Source organism: Hylobates moloch, unplaced genomic scaffold, assembly GCF_009828535.3.
Source record: "Hylobates moloch isolate HMO894 unplaced genomic scaffold, HMol_V3 SCAFFOLD_13, whole genome shotgun sequence".
Classification (NCBI taxonomy): Eukaryota; Metazoa; Chordata; class Mammalia; order Primates; family Hylobatidae; genus Hylobates; species Hylobates moloch.
In genome coordinates, this window is record NW_026652288.1 from 42493792 (window position 1) to 42516862 (window position 23071).

The window sequence follows — 23071 nt, forward strand, 5'->3', positions numbered from 1 at the left end:
ACTAATTATTTTAATAATTTACTTCTCATTCTCCCCTGAGTTATTAGATATTAGATATTAGAAAAATTAAGACTGACATGCAAAATACAATGAGATAAAAATTCTCAAACTCTGACTTGTGCTTTAAAAATAAGATGCCATCGGCTGGGCGCCGTGGCTCACGTCTGTAATCCCAGCACTTTGGGAGGCCGAGGTGGGCGGATTACGAGGTCAGGAGATCGAGATTATCCTAGCTAACACAGTGAAACCCCATCTCTACTAAAAATACAAAAAATTAGCCAGGCGTGGTGGCAGGCGCCTGTAGTCTCAGCTACTCAGGAGGCTGAGGCAGGAGAATGGCGTGAACCCAGGAGGCAGAGCTTGCAGTGAGCCGAGATTGCGCCACTGCACTCCAGCCTGGGCAACAGAGCGAGACCCCATCTCAAAAAAAAAAAAATAAAAATAAAAATAAGATGCCATCAAATCAAATCACTCCTATGAAGAGGAAGATGCTTTTCATGCTGTGAGATGCCCAGCTCACCTATCATTTCAAATACAATCTGCCAACAAGGTGAGAATAAGGGCATCAGTGTGTCAAGTTCAAACTGCAGAGCAATTTTTTACCCCATAGTTAGGAGAAAGTTTTCAGAAGGAAGGACAATAAATCTGTTTTAAATCATGGCAGGTAGTGAACTATGGTTCTAAACATCTTAAAATTGATATCTGGCAAAATAATTCCTAGAAAAAAGAGTAATTCAATTGACAAAGAACTAATGATTCTGGAACAACTGGATATTCACATGCAGAAGGTAATGTTGGACCCCTATCTCACACCATATGCAAAATTAACTCCAAAATCAATCAATGATCTAAATGTATGAGCTAAATCTATAAAACTCTTAGAAGAAAACATGGGTAAAAATCTTCATGACCTTGGATTAGGCAAAGGTTTGTTAGATATAACACCAAAAGCACAAGCAACAAAGAAAAAAATTGATAGATTCATCACAATTTAAAAAAATTGTACTTCAAAAAGCAGCAATCAAGAAAATGAAAAGACCCACAGAATGAAAGAAAACTTTTGCAAATCACATATCTGATAAGAGACAGGCATCCAGAATATATAACTTTTAAAATTAAATAAGAAAAAGACAATCCAATTAAAAAGGAGCAACGAATCTGAATAGACATTTCGCCCAACATGACATATAAATGGCCAAGAAGCACACAAAAAGATGCTTGTCACCAGTCATTAGGGAATGCAAATCAAAGCACGGTAAGATATCATTTCATACTCACTGGGATGACTATGTAAAAAAGATTAACAAGCATTGCTGAAGATGTGGAGATATCTGAACCCTCACACATTGTTGTTAGGAATGTAAAATGGTATAGTCACTTGGGAAAAGAGTTTGGCACTTCCTCAAAAATGTAAACATAGAGTGACCATATAACCCAGCAATTCCACTTACTAGTTGTATACCCAACAGAAATGAAAACACATGTCTATGCAAAAACTTACAGACAAATGCTCACAGTAGTATTATTCATAACAAACAAAAGTGAAAATAACCCAATATGCATCAATTAATTTAAAAAAGTGATTCCATATATTGGAATATTATTCAGACATATAAAGGAATAAAGTATGGACACATTCTCAACACAGATGAACCTTCAAAACATTATGCTGGGCCAGGCACAGTGGTGGCTCATGCCTGTAATCCCAGCACTTTGGGAGGCCGAGGCGGGCGGATCACGAGGTCAGGAGATCAAGACCATCCTGGCTAACACAGTGAAACCCTGTCTCTACTAAAAAATACAAAAAATTAGTCGGGCATGGTGGCAGGAACCTGTAGTCACAGCTACTCGGGAGGCTGAGGCAGGAGAATGGCATGAACCTGGGAGGCAGAGCTTGCAGTGAGCCAAGATCACGCCACTGCACTCCAGCCTGGGTGACAGAGCGAGACTCCGTCTCAAAAAAAAAAAAAAAAATTATACTGATGTGAGAGCTAAACAAGTGGATCTCATTAAAGTGGAAAGCAGATTGGTGATTCCCAGGGGCCAGGAAGGGTGGAGGTTTGGGGGTAAAGAGAGGTTGATTAATAGGTACAAAAATACAGTTATACAGATAGGAATAAACTTTAGCATCTAACAGTTCAGTCGGGTAACTACACTTAACAATAATCTATTGCATATTTTAAAATACCTGGAACACACGAATTCAAATGTTCCCACCATACAGAAAAGATAAATGTTTGAGGTGATAACACAATTACCCTGATTTGATTACTACACATTATATAAATGTATCAAAATATCAAATTTACCCTCAAAATATGTATTTATTACATAGCAATTGAAAAAAAATTATGTTGTGTCAAAGAAGTATGACACAAAATAACATTTATTGTGTGATTCCATTTATATGAAATATACTGAATTGGCAAATCAATAGATGCAGAAAGCAGATTAGTGGCTGCTAAGGAGCTAGAAGAAGGGGGATTGGGAAATGACTGCTAATGGGTATGAGGTTTCTTTTAGAGGTGATGAAAACTTTCTGGAATTAGGTAGTGGTAATGGTTGTACAACTTTGTAATATAATGAAACCATGAATTATACACTGTAAAAGGGTGAATTTCATGGCATATGAATTATCTCAAAAGTAAAATTGAAATTACTAAAGATTACAATAAAAAAGCTAAGAAAATGTCCTACCTCAAAACCTTAAAGTTTCTGAATCATCAAGATAGGTAATTAATAAAGAAATGTAAATTAAAAAAAATAAGAACATCTATATATAGTGATCATTCACTGAGCAAATACTCTTAGTCTGGGACTCTACTTTTTTAATATGTATTATCTCATTTAACTCCTCACAAAAACCCTAAGAGACACAGATAATAAAACTGAGGACTAATATGACAGTTATTAATCAGCAGTTTTTAAAATCAAGTCTGACACTAAAGCCCACCACTAATGTGTCAACTCTTGAGCTTTTAAAAATTTATGTAATCATTAGAAATATAATTACATTGTTGATCATGAAATTTAAGTTCTAGAGCTGGAGGCTATTAGCAAACTAATGCAGGAACAGAAAACCAAATACTGCACGTTCTCACTTATAAATGGGGCTAAATGATAAGAACTTATGAACACAAAGAAGGAAATACCAGACACTGGGGTCTACTTGAGGGGGGAGGGTGGGAGGAGAAAGAGGAGCAGAAAAGGTAACTATTGGGTACTGGGGTTAACATCTGGGTGATGAAATACATACAACAAATCCCCATGACACGTTTACCTTTTTAACAAACCTTCACATGTACCCCCAAACATAAAAGGAAAGTGAAAAATAGAAAGAAACTTAAGCTCAAATGGAGAGATAAAGTTTACGGCTTTAATCTCTCCCAGGCCAATTAGCCTTTGAGAGCCACATCCTAAATAAATCAGTGTTAAGCATCTCATTAGACAAATTCCTATTCTCAAAGAATATGTGATCTATTGGGAAAATGTATCTAAAACATAAAATAATCCAAAACATCAGAAACTCCAATTCTCCAATTCTATGGCACAGACTTTAAGCACTAGAATAGTTAAGAGAAAGGGTAATTTATACTTTTTATTTATACCATAAACCTAAAGGAAAACACATACTTTCTTACCTCACTGTTTCAGTGCTACTTTATTAGAATTACTGTATAAATTCCACTTTGAGATAAAATGTAATTTATCTGTTTAAACATTTTAAACTTAAGGTCAAATTGCAAAAACTGTCACGAGTCCAACTTTGAAGGGATCTGTAGTGTAATAAATATAAAAGAATATGCCACCAATACTTATGTCAAAACTACTTCTATCTATATATCACTTAAGTTTTCAAATTATACTCAAGCAGTCAATAAAAGAACAGAATGCACAATCAAGATGTATACATATGCCTTCAAAGAAAATATTGAAATCATTTTATATTGAACCTCACAATGAATGAATAAAAGATGCCAATTCAACAGTTAAGCTCCAGTGTGAACATACTAACCCATGTACAAAAGAACACTCAATATTTTCTGGCCATTTATTATTTCAGAATTAAGCAATTTCCGTATGTATAGCACTAAAAAAAAATCTACGCATATGTTCCTTTAGAGATTCAGTCCTAATCTTGTGTTAAAGATGAGAAAATTAAGATCAAGTGAAATCAAGTGCTATACTCAAAATCACAGTAGTTAGTAGCAGAACTAGTTAAAATCCAGTATCAATAAACAGTGTTGGTAGGCTTTTACTAATAAATTTTAAAAAGGAGTTCTACATCCCAGACAAGTATTTATTATTTTGTGACTTGTTTCTTTTTTTTTTTTTTTCTTCCTCAAGCACACATCTTCACTCCCTCCCTTTATGTGTCTGCTCAGTATTATTTCCTCAGGGAGACCCTTTCTGTCCCCATCTTCACCTTGGTCATTCTCTATGCCCTTAACTTGCTTTTTCTTCAAATTAACCACTACCCAAGGTTATATTATATATTTACTTGTGTATTTATTTATTTACTATCTCACTCACTAAAGTGTAAGCTCTAAGAAGGCAAAAATTTTCTTCTGTGTTGGTTTTTGTTCAGGTTATAAAATGAGGTGGGAAGGTGAACTAGATAATTAATGTCTCCTTTAGTGCTAGATATCTGATGCTTGTACAACTTAATTCTCTAGTATACTTGAGTCATTACCTTTTGAACAAGGCAAAGCCTATAAAATACTAAGTAATTTTAATATAAATGACTAAAAATAACAATGAATTTTAATTAAAATATTTCAGTCTTCTATGACTCTACACTTTTATAATTTTAGGCAACATAAAGCTGTAAGGTAAAATATACCTAGGATGATACAATGCAGACTGACACACCAGAGAAACTGATGATTTTAACTAGCCAAAGATTCTGTTTCATTTCTATTTTTTTTAAGAGATGGGGTTTCGTGGTTACCCAGACTGTACTCCAACTCCTGAACTAAAGTGATTCTCCTGCCTCAGCCTCCTGAGTCTGTTTCACATTAAGTCTTGATTTATGTCATAAGGATAGTTTTATTTTTAGACAGAGTCTCGCTCTGTCACCCAGGCTGGAGTGCAGTGGTATGATCTCGGCTCACTGCAACCTCTCCCTCCCAGGTTCAAGTGATTCTCGTGCCTCAGTTTCCCAAGTAGCTGGGATTACAGGTGCATACCACCAACCCAGCTGATTTTTGTATTTTTAGTAGAGATAGGGTTTCACCACATTGGCCAGACTGGTCTCGAACTCCTGACCTCAAGTGATCTGCCCACATCGGCCTGCCAAAGTGCTGGGATTATAGGCATGAGTTACTGTATCTGGCCAAGGATAGTTTTAATTGTACATACTAATTACTCAAAATATATCTATAACTCCCTCATAGTAACTATAGCAATGTTATATCCATGTAGTATTGATTGCCTTATTTCTGTAAGTACTGTATCTCATTAAGACTTAAGAAAAAATCAGTAATACATTATTGAGTATGCATTTGTTAAATTGAAATGGCTAATGACAAACTATTTAAAAATAACAGATATGGAATCCATTAAACACTTTTTAATTAATTAAAAACTAAAATTTCCATGTGTTAAACCCTAACAATATGAGTAGATAAGCACTTAAAATAACTTTTCTTACATATAGAATTCTGAAAATTAGATATATCACTACTCCCATTGTACAGATGAGAGAAATGAGGTTAAAAAAAAAGAAAAAAGATTAATTTGCTGATAGTAACTCAGCTAATATCAGAAGACCTAAGCCCAAGTGGTCTGAAACTAATTCATATACTTAAACCAAAAAGCTGTATAGGAGAGCTAATAGGTCCATATGTAAAGAAATCACATTTTGTTTTATAATGCTGTTAGTCTACAAACAGCACAAAAGAAAACAAGTAAAATCCAGTCCTAGATACAATTTTCAAAATATGACGAAAGAAAATAAGCTCTAAAATACATTAGAAGTACTGGGTCTAAAATTTAAAATATAATAGAGAAGCATTTTAGGTTAAATATCACCCCCAACAACATCATTCCTTATAAAATAATGCTACTACTACTTACTAGGTGGCTTTAGCACTGCCTTGAACTGTGATTGTCAGAATAGGTATCCAGGTTCCCCTATATTCAAATGCTGGTAGCAAAGTAACACCTCCACCAATCCCCACCATTCCTGAGTTAGCTGGTGCTGAGACTGAGCCACCTAAATTATTGTTTCCTGTTACAGAAGAAGGGAAAAAAAGGAAAGAGACTAATTTACTACTTGACTACAAATCAGTAATATTCAAACACCTGGCCAATCTTTAAAAAAAACTTCTGTACTATCAGAATGGGTATTGCAGAAATAAATGAAATTTATCAGTACTACTTTGTCTATCAGAGAATCTTCCTATTTCCCTAAAATACCATTTCCCTTTTTAAAATAAAAGCTACTAGAGGAAGTAAAAATACTGATAAATGTTTAGCCTATCTTTCATTAGACCACTTTTTATCAGAAGTGGGAATAAAGTATACAAAACCATCACTCAGTACAAAGTGGAAGAGAAAGAAGGTAAAGGGAAACAACAAACCATATAGATTCCCAAACAAACTCCAACCATGTTAACCCCTTTAAGAGAGGGACTAAGTCTTCCTAAGGTGGTAACCATCTAGACTCTTCAAAGGGAGTCATCAAATAAAGGTTCTTTTAAGATGAAGATTAGCATCTAAACTTTTGTTCCTATGTGATCAGAGAAACTGAAAGTATGTCAGAGAAGAAAACCTATTCTGGAAAAAAGAAACGCAACTGCTTCAGTGAGATCAGATTATTCTTTAAGTGCAATTCTTTACTACCAACATGTTTAGGTAACCCAAATTTCTCTAGTCACAGAATTTCATAATATCCTCTCAGAATAGTCAATACTGTAACTTATGGCAGAATATAAAAAACAAAATTATGAATATGTTTTTACCAGCTTGGTTGCTTGTTGCAGGATTTCCAGTAGGGGGGACAAGAAACAAGGACTGTATAAAAGATCCCAGTGCATTTACAATATCACGAAAAACCTTGGTAGAATGCTGTTTCATATCATAGGACTGACAAAATGACCTGTAAAATGATTTAAAAGGTTTTTGGGAAAAACATTTGAATATATTAAAAATTTTAAACCTTTTTATAGCAAGTGATATTACTATAAGAGTTACTAAACTATACTAAAAAATTCTTCATTACAACTCAGTAATTTTACCAATTTAGGACAAAGATTCAGATAGCAGTCACAGTTCTAAAAAAAATTATTTTGGCTATATTAAATCAGTAAATTCAGACTGATGTCTATCACTCACCACGTGTGTTTAACCTCACTGTTCTTTTCCACATCTACACGCCCTACCCGTCCTTATAGATACAATACCCTATTTTCTCTGTTTAGAAATCACTAATATTGGGAATAAATACCAAAAGTCTTCTGACTAGTTTATTAACCTATTATAGGTTAGTTTACAGGTTAATAAACATTAACCTATCTATTTAACAAACTATTGCTGAGGTTTTACCTTAATAGTTGAGGCTGCACACAGAATCTGTGTATTGATTCCACTGCAACAGCTCGTAGCCACTGTGGTTTATCTGCATCCAGAAATTTCACCAGAAGTGACAGAAATATCTCACATTCAGTTACCTAAAAATATATGATTTTTAATACTATTTCTTTGAATCAAAGAGAAGAATTATAGACTGTGTTCTTATTTTTAACTTAGTGCTATGGACAAGCCAATAAAATCTTTTAGATTAGAAATCAAACTCTTAATGGGGAGTGGAGAAACAGAGAAAGGAAATGTAGTTATACATGGAAACATTAACAGTAAAAATAATCACAGTGTTTCTCTAAATATATCCCTGAAAACATTAGTAATCTGCTAATACAGTTAATCCTTTATCCTTGCTCTTTAGAAAGCAGATAATACCATCATGCCATCTCCATTTCTAAAAACCTCCAGACAGCATGTACCACATAAACTGCTGACAGGATGCATGTTCTACTATTCAGAGCAGTTTTTCCATACTTTCCTTTGCTACTAAAGAAACAAAGAGGCAAGCCAAAGGGTGCTTAGTATAAATTTTATAGTAGAAAAATAAGGAGGAACCTATAGCAGTTGACAGATGTAAAGTATATAACTATTAGAACAGGGCCTGTACTGCTAATTAAGTATTAATTATCATTACTATTGCTGCTAATATAGACCATTTCTCAGCAAGCTCTTTATAAATAAATAATGTTCAAGGCACACCCAAGGCATTATTCATTACATGTCTGATAACTGAATGAACAAACAAAAGCTAACCAGTTTATTCAAAGGTAAATGGATTGTTTTTGTTACTTATTAATTGACAATACAGCAGGACCTTTGGGAGGTAAAAACTAAGCTGACGTTGTGATTATTAGGCCAAACTGATTCTTGCTACTAGGTGCAGCAAGTTATTGGATGTTTTAGCTGGGGTATCTCAAAATGAGTGAACCATAATGTGAGACAAGAAATTTGGGGAAATATAGTAGCCCTCAGGCTTTTAGCACAAAGTCTTAGCTGCTAGTATTTTCTAATGCCTTTCAGTATCTTTATCTGGATGCTTAAAAGGAGGACATAATCATAATGACACAGTAGGAGGAATAACTAAAAACAACATTATCACTTAGACTGCTAATGACTGGGTAAGTATATGCAGAGGCCTGGCATTGTCCTAAACATGATAAAGCTTAGTTTAAAGGAACTAGATCAGGAGTCAGGTGGGTCAACTTCTTTATCCAGCAACCTTGTGCATAAGGACAAGCGTGGTTGCCTTTCTTATAAATGAAGGATGAAAATATCTACATCTTTCTGGGAAATCAAATGAGAAAAATGTAAGCATAAAAACATCCCCTAAATATGACAAAGTGCCATGCAAATGAAGAGGGCATTATTTTTTCTAAACAAAATGACCCCTCTTTAGAGAAAGAACTGAAAAAGAAAGACCCATACTAGTGACTCATTGGACAACAGCTCTATCTACTGGAGGGTTTGAATATTAGTAAACCCTTCAACGAGTGCAATATCAGCTTTACAAGTGGCATAAGTGGCATATAAGTGTGTGTGAATGAATTTAAGGTTCATCAGCTAAGCTTTGAGGCAAGAATACAAAGGATCTCAGAAACATCAAGTATATTACAGCCAAAGGAATAACATTATAAAACTTGCCTTGAAAGCATATCATTTGTTCTCTATGACACAATGACTATAACACAAACCAATCATTTATCAATTTATACTGGAACCACTAAAATCTTGTGATTTGGGTAAAAAAGAGAGCCTCTCTCCTGGAGTCTGGAACCTTGTTCTCCTTTTGTTTCTTCCTGTCAAGTGTGAAAGTTTGAGCAGAGAACTAGTGTTGAGAGCACTGAACACTGAACAAGGGCCTCAATGGAGAAAACCTACTATGAATCTGTTAAGTCTTTCCCCCAAGTGGCTGCACTCACAAGGAAACAGGTATTAAGATTCGCATTTATGGTGTAAATCCAATTTTTGTGACCCAGATACGTCATAAACTCCACTATACCAACATGAAGGGGTGATGAATGTTTTTGAACTCCTGTAGTACTTTGGTAGTAGATTATTATCTAAACATCAAGAGACATCTGATGGCTTAAGATGAATCAAAGTTACTGAGGTAGACATTCTAATCTCAATATCACATAGATATCTATTAAAGAATCCTGTATGTAAGCATTGACTTGGGAGACAATGAAGAAAATCTGGTAACACATTCATGCAGGAGTCTATTTGTCAGGAGCTTGTCAGAGTTAACAACCTTGCAGCTAATAGATTTGGTAGTGATGACATCTTTTGTTAGAGAAATGTCTGTGAAGAAGTAGAAAATTGGTTTGGACAAGATAATTTAGCCTCGTTGATTCCTTTCTAAAAACAGTAAGTCAAGGGCAGAAAGGAGATATGCTAGCCTCTTTTTTTTTTTTCTTTTTTGAGACAGTTTCACTCTGTTGCCCAGGCTGGAGTACAGTGGCTCAATCTTGGCTCACCACAACCTCCACCTCCTGGGTTCAAGTGATTCTCGTGCCTTAGCCTCCTGAGAAGGTGGGATTACAAGCCACCATGCCTGGCTAGTTTTTGTATTTTTAGTAGAGATGGGGTTTCGCCATGTTGGCCAGGATGGTCTCGGACTCCTGACCTCAAGTGATCCACCCGCCTTGGCCTCCCAAAATGCTGGGATTATAGGCGTGAGCCACCACACCCAGTCACTAGCCTCTTTTAATTAAGTTTCATAAATTCCTTAAGGGTACTTGTTTAAAGAATGATATGTGGGTACACACCCTAAGAGATTCAGAGAGCAGAAAAAGCACCTACCTTGGATGACAGAAAGGGAAAATAATACAGTATAGTAGCTATTAATATACCTAATGAATGAGAAATTCTAATTTCTAAGTTCTAATGAGTGATAAATTCTAATATACCTAATGAGTGAGAAATTCTAATTTCCTCTGGTTACTCAATGTATTAACAGAACCTTTGAAGATTAATTATCTTCACCCTTGAACTATCTGATAGAGTGAGATAACCTGGTGAATACTGGGAAGCACATAATTCTCTAGGGTAGTCATTCCCAAAGTGTGGTCCCTGGGCCCCTTAGGAGTCCCTGAGACCATTTCAGGTGGTCTGCAATTTCAAACTTATTTTCATAATAATACATTATTTGCCATGACACTAGTACAGTTTGGGGTTACTGCCTTAGCAGAAATCAAGGCAGTAACCCCAAACTGTACTAGTGTCATTGGATTCTTCACTGCCACATATGATTTTTTTAAAAAAATGGTTTTACTTAAGAACCATAATAAATGGGCCAGGCAAGGTGGCTCATGCCTGTAATCCTTCCACTTTGGGAGGCTGAGGCGGGTGGATCACTTGAGGTCAGGAATTCAAAACTAGCCTTGCCAACATGGTAAAACCCCGTCTCTACTAAAAATATTTTTAAAATTAGCCAGGCATAGTGGCAAGCACCTGTAATCCCAGCTACTTGGGAGACTGAGGCAAGAGAATCGCTTGAGCCTGGGAGGCAGAGGTTGCAGTGAGCCAAGATCGCGCCACCGCACTCCAACCTGGGCAATGAGAGCGAAATTCCATCTTTAAAAAAAATGATTATTTTTTTTTAAAAAAAGAGCCATAATAAACAAAACTAAAATAAAAATAAAATACAGATTGATTTTGTTAGATCTGACCCATAAGTACATGTCTTTTTTTTTTTTTTTTTTGAGATGGAGTCTCGCTCTTGTCGCCCAGGCTGGAGTGCAATGGTGAGATCTCAGCTCACTACAACCGCCGCCTCCCAGGTTCAAGCGATTCTCCTGCCTCAGCCTCCCAAGTAGCTGGGATTACAGGCGCCTACCACCACACCTGGCTAATTTTTTGTATTTTTTAGTAGAGATGGGGTTTCACCAGGTTGGTCTTGAACTCCTGACCTCAGGTGATTCATCCGCCTCGGCCTCCCAAAGTGCTGGAATTACAGGCGTGAGCCACTGCGCCTGGCCAAGTACATGTCTTTTTAATGTTCCTTGTGACAAAACAGATAGTATACATGAAGCATTTTTACTGTGTATCAAAGTACCATCATTGTTGGAAGAAAAGCATAGCTGTGAACTGAGCTAGTCTTTTTACCCTGTGGAATAACATTTTAACTGAAAAAGCAAACGGTAAATCATGATTATTTACATTTGTATATACTGTACAAACAGTTTCTCAAAAATAAAGTACGCCTGTCACTTTAGGGTAAACAACTGACAGTGTTTGTTGCCAATAATAAAATTTGAGCTTTCAAACAAAAATCAGAATTTAAAAAAACTTGTATCTACCCTATAACCTAAGACTCTTCTGCTAAATGGTGGTGATATTAACAAATGTAATATTTGCAGGAAGTGATAACATTTGGAATATCTATACAACTAAAATACATGATGTTACAAAATCATGCATGACTAAAAGATCCATTTGAAATGTTAAGACCAATGAAATGAATTTTACTGTAACACAGTTAAATGTTTCAGATCCTAGACCTGTAAGAAAGTGTCGGCAGGGTGTGGTGGCTCACGCAGTTATTCCAACACTTTGGGAGGCAGAGGCAGGCAGATCACGAGGTCAGGAGATCGAGACCATCCTGGCTAACGTGGTGAAACCCTGTCTCTACTAAAAATACAAAAAATTAGCCAGGCGTGGTGGCGGGCGCCTGTAGTCCCAGCTACTCGGGAGGCTGAGGCAGGAGAATGGCATGAACCCAGGAGGCGGAGCTTACAGTGAGCCGAGATCACGCCACTGCACTCCAGCCGGTGTGACAGAGAAAGACTCCGTCTCAAGAAAACAAACAAAAAAAGAAAGTGTCCCGTTTGGTATAGTATCAAAGAAGAATATCCACCATTATTTTATCTAAAAAGGCCGTTAATATAATTCTGCCTTTCAACTACATGTCTTTATGAAGCCAGATTTTCATCGTTATGTGTCAACCCAAAGAAACATCACAACAGAATGAAGACAAAAGATATGAGAATCCAGCTGCTTCCTATTAAGCCAGACATTCATGACATTTTACATTTGGAAAATGTAAAATAATTTTTTTCTTTAAAACATAATTATTTTTCATAAAAATAATTTATGTTAACATGTAATAGGTTTAGTATCATTTCAGTTTTAATTCTTAATAAAGTAAATAATGATAGAAATAACTCACATACACAAAAGCTCATAAATATTTTTCAAGAATATAAAGGGTCACTGTTTTCATAGGGCATTCAACATGATTTATTTATTTTGGGTCCTGATACCTCTGTCTTGGATCCCCAAGTGTCACTCCCTCCCAGCATTCCCCTCTCACCACCCACCCCCAGTATCACTCAGCTGAGGCGATTTCAGGGACTAGTAGGGACACAAAGGGCTGAATGATTGGAACAGTGGTATGCTGCTAGAGATGGCAGACAGCCAGGGCATCCCCAGTGCCTTTCTGCTCTGGAACATTCTGTGACCCGTCGGGGTGTTTTGAATGGTAGCACCCCCTCTTCCACATGGTTATTAAATGACCACTTCCTGTTGCAAAAAAAAGTAATAAAGCAGTCTTGAGACTAAAAAGTATAAGAATTATTCCTCTAGTATGTCTTCTAGGAGATGTACCATTTCCCGGTTTAAATAAAGAAAATACAGAGAAATAAGAGAGAGGCATCACACATCAACCATATATAGCTTACCCCCCAACTACCAGGCCTCTAACTTTTGCCCTTGAAGAAACTGTAGAATGCCTAAATTTTTCTAAGCTAACATGTCCCAATGTAGCCAATTACAATACTGAGGAATTACTTTCTTATACATATCTGAAAATCTCAACTTTGCAAACACAGTCCTAGAGTTCCTTATTAGGAACCAATGTTTCACCAGTTGATCATCACCCACAATTCACAAGTAAAGCAGGAAAACAGGCCTTCCTCTTCCTTTAGGCAGTAACTTTCCATTTTTTTCTGTTGCTGGCTGTGCTGTCATCTGTCCACGTTGTCCCCCTACACCCCCACCAATTAAAGAGACAAAGGTCAAAATATGGAGAATAGTATAGAAGCAATAAAAGGAACTTGGCACTGTCAGCCTTGGAGAAAGAAAAAAAAAAGAGAGCGAGAACTAAGAAAACAGTGAAGTAGTAAAGTGCAGTGGGGTTGAAAGTGTGTTATGGAGCCTAAAAAATTAGTTAACACCCCAGTTTTGCAGCTTATAAACTGCATCATCTCAGGCAAATTCTATAAGCATCCTGGTCCTCCTTTTCTCAGCTGTAAAACACAAATATGAATGTCTGCTTCACAGGGCTGTAGTAAAGTTAAAATGAATTAACGTATGCAAAGCAATGCTATGGTCTAAATGTTTATATACCCCCAAAATTCATGTGTTGAAGCCTATTCCCCAGTAGGATGATATTTGAAGGTGGAGTCTTTCGGAGGAAATTAGGTCATAAGGCTGAAACCCTCATGAATGGGATTGTGCCCTTATAAGAAGATACTTGAGAGGCTTCTTCCTCTCTCTACTCTCCACCACATAAGAATAAAATGAGAAGACAGACATCTGCAAACCAGGAAGTACACCCTCACCAGACACCAGATATGCTAGTAGCTTGATCTTAGATTTCTGAGGCTCCAGAACTTTCAGATTTAAGCTACACAGTTTCTGGCATATTTTATATAACAGCCGGAACTAAGACAATTACTTTGTACAGTGTCCAGAACAGATGAACTCAATAAAACAATTTCATCCAAAATGAAAATTACTGAGGAATTAAGATATCTGTATCTCTGAAAAGGTTATTAGATAAATTGTTAAATAACAGAATTGATAGACAGAAACCAAGTATCTCAGCTTGGCCCAAGTATCTTTAGTCTGTTGTTAACAAGATAACCGGAGACTGGGTGGCTTAAATGACAGAAACTTATTTGTTACAATTCTGGAGGCTGGAAATATGAGATGGAGGTGTTAGCGTGGTCAGGTTCTGCTGAGGGCCCTGTTCTGAGCTTGCAAATGGATGCGTTCTTCCTTTGTCTTCACATGGTGGAGGGCAAGAAAGTGAGAGAGCAAGCATGCTCTGGTGTCTTTCCATGAGGGAACTAATCCCATCATGAGGGTCCCACCCTCATGTCTTCATCTAAGCCTAATTATCTCTCAAAGGCCACATATCCAAATACTGTCATGTTGGGGACTGGGGCTTCAATATATTAATTTTGGGGGATATAGTTCAACCAATAGCATCAAATTTTATTAAAAAAAAAAAAAAGATGATGATGATAAATAAGTTGGGAGGTCCTGGTTAGCAACAGAAACAAAATGTGAATTTTGCATTTGTTCCTATGAAGATGTAACTAGGCTGCATTACTGAGAACAGAATACTTGTTTCTCCAGGACTGACTAGGGGATATGAAAAGGAAAAGGGGAACTGTTTTCTCTTCCTATAGTCTTAACTTAATGTAGTTAAGAAACATTCTAAAGAAAGGAGGAGGAGGAGCGCTTCTAAGACAGCCCTGCTAATAATTAGGGAACAAGTGAGGAAGTGGTATTTAGTTGGCCTAGTGACAGGCATAAAAACTTTCTAAACATTTGGACCAACATATGACCTGACCACCTGATTTAATAGCAACTATGGCAACTACATTGGCCCTTAAAGTTCTTCTCCTTTTTAAAAATCCCTCCTATCCTGTTGACTTTCCATGGTGATTGATATTACTACATTGTAATTATTTTCATTTCCACTATTTTGTTTACTTAAAAATTTTTTTTTAGGTTTTATGAGTACATAGTAGGTATGTAACACTTACAGAGTAAATGAAATATTCTGATACGGGCATATAATGCATAACCATCACATCAGGGGAAATGGGCTATGCATCACCTCAAGCATTTATCATTTCTTTGTGCTAAAACATTCCAATTATACTTATTTATTTATTTATTTATTTAGAGATGGAGTTTTGCTCTTGTTGTCCAGCCTGGAGTGCAATGGCACAATCTTGGCTCGCTGCAACCGCCGCCTCCTGGGTTCAAGCGATTCTCCTGCCTCAACCTCCCGAGTAGCTGGGATTACAGGCATACACCACTATGCCTGGCTAATTTTGTATTTTTAGTAGAGACGGGGTTTCTCCATGTTGGTCAGGCTGGTCTTGAACTCCCGACCTCATGTGATCTGGCCACCCTGGCCTCCCAAAGTGCTGGGACTACAAGCGTGAGCCACGGTGCCTGGCCTCTTTATTTTTAAATGTACATTATTGTTGACTAATCACCCTGTTGTGCTATCAAATACTAGATCTTATTCATTCTATCTACCTATATTTTTGTACCCATTAACCATCCCTACTTTCCCCCTGCTCCCCATCTCCACCACCCTTCCCAGCTGCTGGTAACCATCATTCTATTCTCTCTCTCCATTAGTTCAATTGTTTTAAATTTTAGCTCTTACAAACGAGTGAGAACATGTGAAGTTTGTCTTTCTGTGCCTGGCTAATTTCGCTTAACATAATGTCCTGCAGTTCCATCCATATTGTTGCAAATGACAGGATCTCATTTTTTTTTTTATGGTTGAATAGTACTCCATTGCCTATATGTACTAACTTTTCTCTATCCATTCATCTGTCGATGGATACTTTGGTTCCTACTAAATCTTGACAATCATGAATAGTGCTGCAATAAACATTGGAGTGCAGGAATCTTTTCAATATTAAAAAATATTTAATTGTGGTAAAACCATACAATATAAAACCCCAACAATATTTACGTGTACAGTTGAGTAGTATCAACTGTCTCACATCATTGTGTAAAAAACTCTCTAGAACTTTTTTTTTTTCTGAGACAGAGTCTTGCTCTTGTCACCCAGGCTGGAGTGCAATGGTGTGATCTCAGCTCACTGCAATCTCTGCCTCGCAGATTCAAGCAATTCTCCTGCCTCAGCCAGAGGCTGTATTTTTAGTAGAGATGGGGTTTCACCATGTTGGCTAGCCAAGGTCTCAAACTCCCGAGCTCAGGTGATCCATCTACCTTGGCCTTACAAAGTGCTGGGATTACAGGCATGCACCACCGCACCTGGCCTCTAAAACTTTTTTATCTTGCAAAACTGAAATGCTATACCCACTCAACACTAACTCCTTATCCCTTTGTCCTCCTCGTCCTTGGCAACGACCATTCCATCTTCTCTATGAATTTGACTACTCAAGGTACCACGCATAAGTGGAATTACACAGTAATTTGTTCTATTGACTCACTTATTTCACTCAGCAGAATGTCCCCAAAGTTCCAGTAACAGGATTTCCTTCTTTAAGGCTGAATGATATTCCAACATATGTATACACTGTATTTTCTTAGTTTGTTCATCTGACAATGAACACTGGAACTGCTTTCAACTCTTGGCTATTACAAAAATGTGACAATGAACATGGGTGTACAAGCATTTCTTTCAAATCACACTTTGAATTCTTTTGAATTTATATGCGTAAGTAGTATTGCTGGGTCATATGGTAATTCTATTTTCAGGTTTTTGAGGAACCTCCATACTGCTTTCCATTGAGGCTGCACCATTTTATATTCCCACCAACAGTGCACAAGGGTTCCAATTTTCTCCACATCCTTGCCAACACTTGTTATTTTCTGGTGTTCTGTTTCGTTTTTAACAGTGACCACTCATGGGCATAAGCCTCATTACAGTTTTGCTCTGCATTTATCTAATGATTGGAGATGTTGAGCATCTTTTCATATGCTTGTTGGACACTGGTATATCTTCTTTGGAGAAATATCTATTCATGTCCTGTGCCCATTTTTTAACATTAGTTTTGTGTTGTTGTTGAGTTGTAGGAGTTCTTTATATGTTTTGGATATTAATCCCTTTTCAGATATGCAATTTGTGAATCTTTTTTCCCAAGTGTTGCCTTTTCACTCTGGATATGGTTTGGGGCTGTGTCCCCAACCAAATCTCATCTTTAATTCCCACGTGTTCTGGGAGGGACCCGGTGGGAGGTAACTGAATCATGGGGACAGGTCTTTCTCATGCTGTTATCATGATAACGAATAAATCTCACGAGATCTGATGGTTTTAAAAAGGGAGTTTCTCTGCAAAAGCTCTCTTCTTGTGTCTACCACCATTTGTGATGTGCCTTTCACCTTCCTCCAAGATTGTAAGGCCTCGCCAGCCATGTCGAACTGTAAGTCCATTAATCTTCTTTATTTTGTAAATTGCCCAGTCTTGGGTATGTCTTTATCAGCAGTGTGAAAATGGACTACTACAGTAAATTGGAACCAGGAGTGGGGTGCTGTGGAAAAGATACCTAAAAATGTGGAATTGACTTTGGAACTGGGTAACTGGCAGATGTTGGAAGTTTGGAGGGCTGAGAAGAAGACAGGAAAATGTGGGAAAGTTTGGAACTTCCTAGAGATTTGAATGGCTTTGACCAAAATGCAGATAAGGATATGGAAAATGAAATCCAGGATGAGATGGTCTCGATGGAGATGAGGAACTTGTTGGAAACTGGAGTAAAGGTGACTCTTGTTATGTTTTAGCAAAGAGACTGGCAGCGTTTTGCCCCTGCCCTAGAGATTTGTGGAACTTTGAACTTGGGAGAAATGATTTAGGGTAACTGGCAGAAGACATTTCTTTCTTTTTTTTTTTTTTTGAGATGGAGTCTTGCTCTGTCACCCAGGCTGGAGTAGTTGGGACTACAGGTGCCTGCTGCCACACCCAGCTAGTTTTTTTTTTGTATTTTTTAGTAGAGATGGGGTTTCACCACGTTAGCCAGGATGGTCTTGATCTCCTGACCTCATGATCCGCCCGCCTCAGCCTCCCAAAGTGTTGGGATTACAGGCGTGAGCCACCACGCCCAGCTGGCAGAAGACATTTCTAAGTAGCAAAGCATTCAAGAGGTGACTTGGGTGCTGTCAAAGACATTCAGTTTTAAAAGGGAAACAGAGCATAAAAGGTTGGAAAATTTGCAGCCTGACAATGCAATAGAAAAGAAAATCACAGGCCGGGCGCAGTGGCTCATGCCTGTAATCCCAGCACTTTGGGAGGCCGAGGCGGATGGGTTGCTTGAGGTCAGGAGTTCGAGACCAGACTGGCCAACGTGGCAAAACCCCGTCTCTACTAAAAATACAAAAATTAGCCGGGTGTGATGGCTCACACCTGTAATCCTAGCTACTCAGGAGGCTGAGGCGGGAGACTCACTTGAACCCAGGAGGCGGAGGTTGCAGTGAGTCGAGATCGTGCCACTGCACTCCAGCCCAGCATACACAGCAAGACTCCATCCCTCCCCTCAAAAAGAAAAGAAAATCCCATTTTCTGAGGAGAATTTCAAGCTGGCTGTAGAGATTTGCATAAGTAACAAGGAGCTGAATGTTAATCACCAAGAGAATGGGGAAAATGTCTCCAGGGCATGTCAGAGACCTTTGAGGCAGCACCTCCCATCACAGATCCAGAGGCCTATGAGGAAAACATGGTTTCGTGGGCTGGGCCCAGGGTCCCTGTGCTGTGTGCTTGGTGCCCTGCATCCCAGCCACTCCAGCTGTGATTGAAAGGGCCAACATAGAGCTCGGGCCGGAGCTTCAGAGGGTGCAAGCATCAAGCCTTGGCAGCTTCCACATGGTGTTGAGCCTGCAAGTGCACAGAAGTCAAGAATTGAGGTTTGGAAACCTCTGCCTAGATTTCAGAAGATGTATGGAAACGTCTGGATGCCCAGGCAGAAGTTTGCTGTAGGGGCAGGGTCTTCCTGGAGAACCTCTGCTAGGGCAATACAGAAGGGAAATGTGAGGTCAGAGCCCCCACACAGAGTCCCTACTGGAGCACCGCCTAGTGGAGCTGTGAGAAGAGGGCCACCGTCCAGACACCAGAATGACAGATTCACCAACAGCTTGCACTGTGCACCTGGAAGAGCCACAGACACTCAACACCAGGCCATGAAAGCAGCTGGAAGGGAGGCTGTATCCTGCAAAGCCACAGGACTCGAGCTGCCCAAGACCATGGGAACCCTCCTCTTGCATCAGTGTGATCTGGATGTCAGACATGGAGTCAAAGGAGGTCATTTTGGAGCTTTAAGATTTGACTGCCCTGCTGAATTTCAGACTTGCATGGGGCCTGTAGCTACTTTGTTTTGGCAAGTTTCTCCCATTTAGAATGGCTGTATTTACCCAATGCTTGTACCCCCATTGTATCTAGGAAGTAATTAACTTGTTTTGATTTTACAGGCTCATAGGCAGAAGAGACTTGCCTTGTCTCAGATGAGCCTTTGGACTGTGGACTTCTGAGTTAATGCTGAGATGAGTTAAGACTTTGGGGACTGTTGGGAAGGCATGATTAGCTTTGAAATATGGGGACCTATGAGACTTGGGAGGCCAGGGGCGGAATGATATGGTTTGGTTGTGTCCCCACCTAAATCTCATCTTTAATTCCTACGTGTTGTGGAGGGAACTGGTGGGAGGTAATGAATCATGGGAGGCAGGTTTTCCCCATGCTGTTCTCATGATAGTAAGTCTCACAAGATCTGGTGGTTTTAAAAAGGGGGTTTCCCTGCATAAGCTCTCTTCTCTTGTCTGCCGCCATGTAAGATGTGCCTTTCACCTTCAGCCATGATTGTGAGGCCTCCCCAGCCACATGGAACTGTAAGTCCAATAAATCTCTTTCTTTTGTAAATTGCCCAGTCTCAGGTATGTCTTTATCAGCAGTGTGAAAACTAATACAACTCTGCTGGTTGCTTTCTTTGAGGTGTAGAGGATTTTAAGTTTGATGTAGTTCCATTTGTCTATTGTTGCTTTTGTTGCCTGTGCTTTTAGTATCATAGTCAAGAAATCATTGTGAAATCCAATGTCATAAAGATTTTCCCCTATGTTTTCTTTTAGGAACTTTTTAGTTTTAAATCTTGTATTTAGGTCATGAATCCATTTTGAATTATTTTTTGTACATGGTATAAGGTAAGGGTCTAACCTCATTCTTTTACATGTGAATATCCGGTTTTCCCAGCATAATGGTTAAAGAGACTATCCTTTCTCCACTGAGTGGTCTTGGCACCCTTTTCAAAGATCACTTGACCATATTTATGAGAGTTTATTTTTGGGCTCTCCATTCTGTTCCATGGGTTTTTGTGTGTGTCTTTATGCCAGTACTACTTTATGCTATTCTGATTACTGTAGCTTTGTAATATGTTTTGAAATCAGGGAGTGTGAGACTTCCAACTTTGCTCTTTTTTCTCAAGATAGTTTTGGCAATTTGGGGTCCCTTGAGATTCAATACGAATTTTAAGATGGTTTCTTCTACTTCTGCAAAAAGTGCTGTTGGAATTTTGATAGGAACTGCATTTAATTCATAGATCTCTTTAGATTATATGGACATTTTAACAATTTTAAGTCTTTTAATCAAGAACACTGGATATCTTTCCATTTCTTTGTGTCTTAAATTTCTTTCAATAATGTTTTATAGTTTCCAATGTATAGGCTTTTCACCTTCTTGGTTAAGTTTATGCCTAAGTATTTTATTCTTTTTGGTACTTTGCAAATGAAATTGCTTTCTTAATTTCTTTCTGGAATTGTTCACTGTTAGTGTATAGAGACATCTTTGCAACTTTGCTATGTTTATTAGTTCTAACAGTTTTTCTGGTGTGGAATATTTAGAGTTTTCTAAATATAACATTACATCAGCAAACAGAGATAATTTTACTTCTTCCTTTCCAATGTGGATGCCTTTGATTTCTTTTTCATTCCTAATTGCTCTGGCTAGGAGTTCCAGTACCATGTTGAATAGAAGTGGCGAGAGTAGGCAATCTTGCCTTGTTCCTGATCTTAGAGGGAAAGCTTTCAGGTTTTCACTATCAAGTGTGATATTAGTTATTAGTTATTGTCTCTTCATAAATGGCATTTATTGGGTTAAGGTAGTTTAGTTCTATTCCTAGTTTGTTGAGTGTTTTTATCATGAAAGGATGATGAATTTTGCCAAATGCTTTTTCTGTGTCAATTGAAATGATCATGTAGTTTTTAACCTTCATTCTTTTAATGTAGTGCATTATATTAACTGACTTTTGTATGTTGAAACATCCTTACATTCCAGGGATAGATCCCACTTGGTCATGGCATAGAATCCTTTTAAAATGCTGTTGAATTAAGTTTCCTTGTACTTTCTTGAGAATTTTTTTATCAATATTTATCAGAGAGCTTGATCTGTTTTTTTTTTTTTTTTTTTTTTCCTTGTAGTATTTTTGTCTGGCTTTGGTATTAATGCTGGCCTCATAAAATGAGCTTGGAAGTTTTCTCTCCTCTTCAATTCTTTGGAGTTTGTTAATTGTTCTTTCAATCTTTGGTTGAATTTTCCAGTGAAGCCATCTGCTCTTGGGCTTTTCTTTGTTGGAAGGTTTTTCATTATTAATTCCATCTCCATAGTAGTTATAGGTCTGTTTAATTTTTTTCTTGTGATTCAGTTTCAGTAGGTTGTATGTTTCAAGGAATTTATTAATTTCTTCTAGGTTATCCAATTTGTTGGCACATAATTCTTCCTAGTAGTCTTTTATGATCCTTTTAAATTTCTTATTTCTGTGGCATCAGTTGTAATGTCTCCTCTTTCATTTCTGATTTTAGTTATTTGAGTATTTTCTCTTTTTAGTCTGGATAATGGTTTGTTAATTTTCTTAATCTTTTCAAAAAAACAACTTTCATTGATTCTCTCTGTTGCTTTTCTATTCTCCATTTTGTTTATTTATGTGGTATTCTTTATTATTTCCTTCCTTCTCCTAACTAATATGTTGTTTGATTTCCGTACATTTGAGACTCTTCTCATTTTCCTTCCACTATTGATTTCTGGTTGGATTCCACTTTGGTCAGAGAAGATACTTGGTATGATTACAATCTTCTTAAATTTGTTGAGACTTGTTTTATGGCTTACCATAAGCTCTATCCTTGAGAATAATCAATGTGCACTTGAAAAGAATGTGTATTCTGCTGATGTTAGGTGGAGTGTTCTGTTTATGTCTGTTAGGTCCAACTGTTCTACAGTGTTGTTCAAGTCCTTTGTTTCCTTATTAGTCTTATGTCTGGTTGTTCTATCTTTATTGGAAGTAGAATATTGAAGTCTCCTACTATTATTATATTGTCTATTTTTAGAATATAGGGCCAGGCGCAGTGGCTGATGCCTGTAATCCCAGCACTTTGGGAGGCTGAGGCGGGTGGATCACCTGAGGTCAGGAGTTCAAGACCAGCCTGACCAATAGGGTGAAGCCCCATCTCTACTAAAAATACAAAAATTAGCCAGGTGTGGTGGCGGGTGCCTGTAGTCCTAGCTAGTCAGGAGGCTGAAACAGGAGAACTGCTTGAACCCAGGAGGTGGAGGTTGCAGTGAGCCGAGATTGTGCCACTGCACTCCAGCCTGGGTGACAGAGCGAGACTCCATCTCAAAAAGAAGGAAAAGGAGGAGGAGGAGGAGGAGGAGGAGGAATAATAACAAGAATATAAATGTGAAAAAATTACAGAATGCTGAATTTGACTTAACACAGAATTTTAAAAAAAAAATGGT

At 37.8% G+C, this 23071-nt stretch overlaps 1 protein-coding gene across 7 annotated transcripts in view; it reads right to left on the reverse strand.

The window, feature by feature from the left end:
* Positions 1-23071, reverse strand: part of MON2 (MON2 homolog, regulator of endosome-to-Golgi trafficking) — a 132989-nt gene that overhangs the window by 67909 nt on the left and 42009 nt on the right. For all 7 annotated transcript variants that reach the window (XM_058426984.1, XM_032173180.2, XM_032173179.2 and 4 more), the window contains 3 exons: positions 7549-7673; positions 6966-7102; positions 6079-6232 (listed from right to left, as the gene is read on the reverse strand). In XM_058426984.1, coding sequence (XP_058282967.1) covers positions 6079-6232; positions 6966-7102; positions 7549-7673 — 416 coding nt within the window. The remainder of the gene's footprint in view (positions 1-6078; positions 6233-6965; positions 7103-7548; positions 7674-23071) is intronic.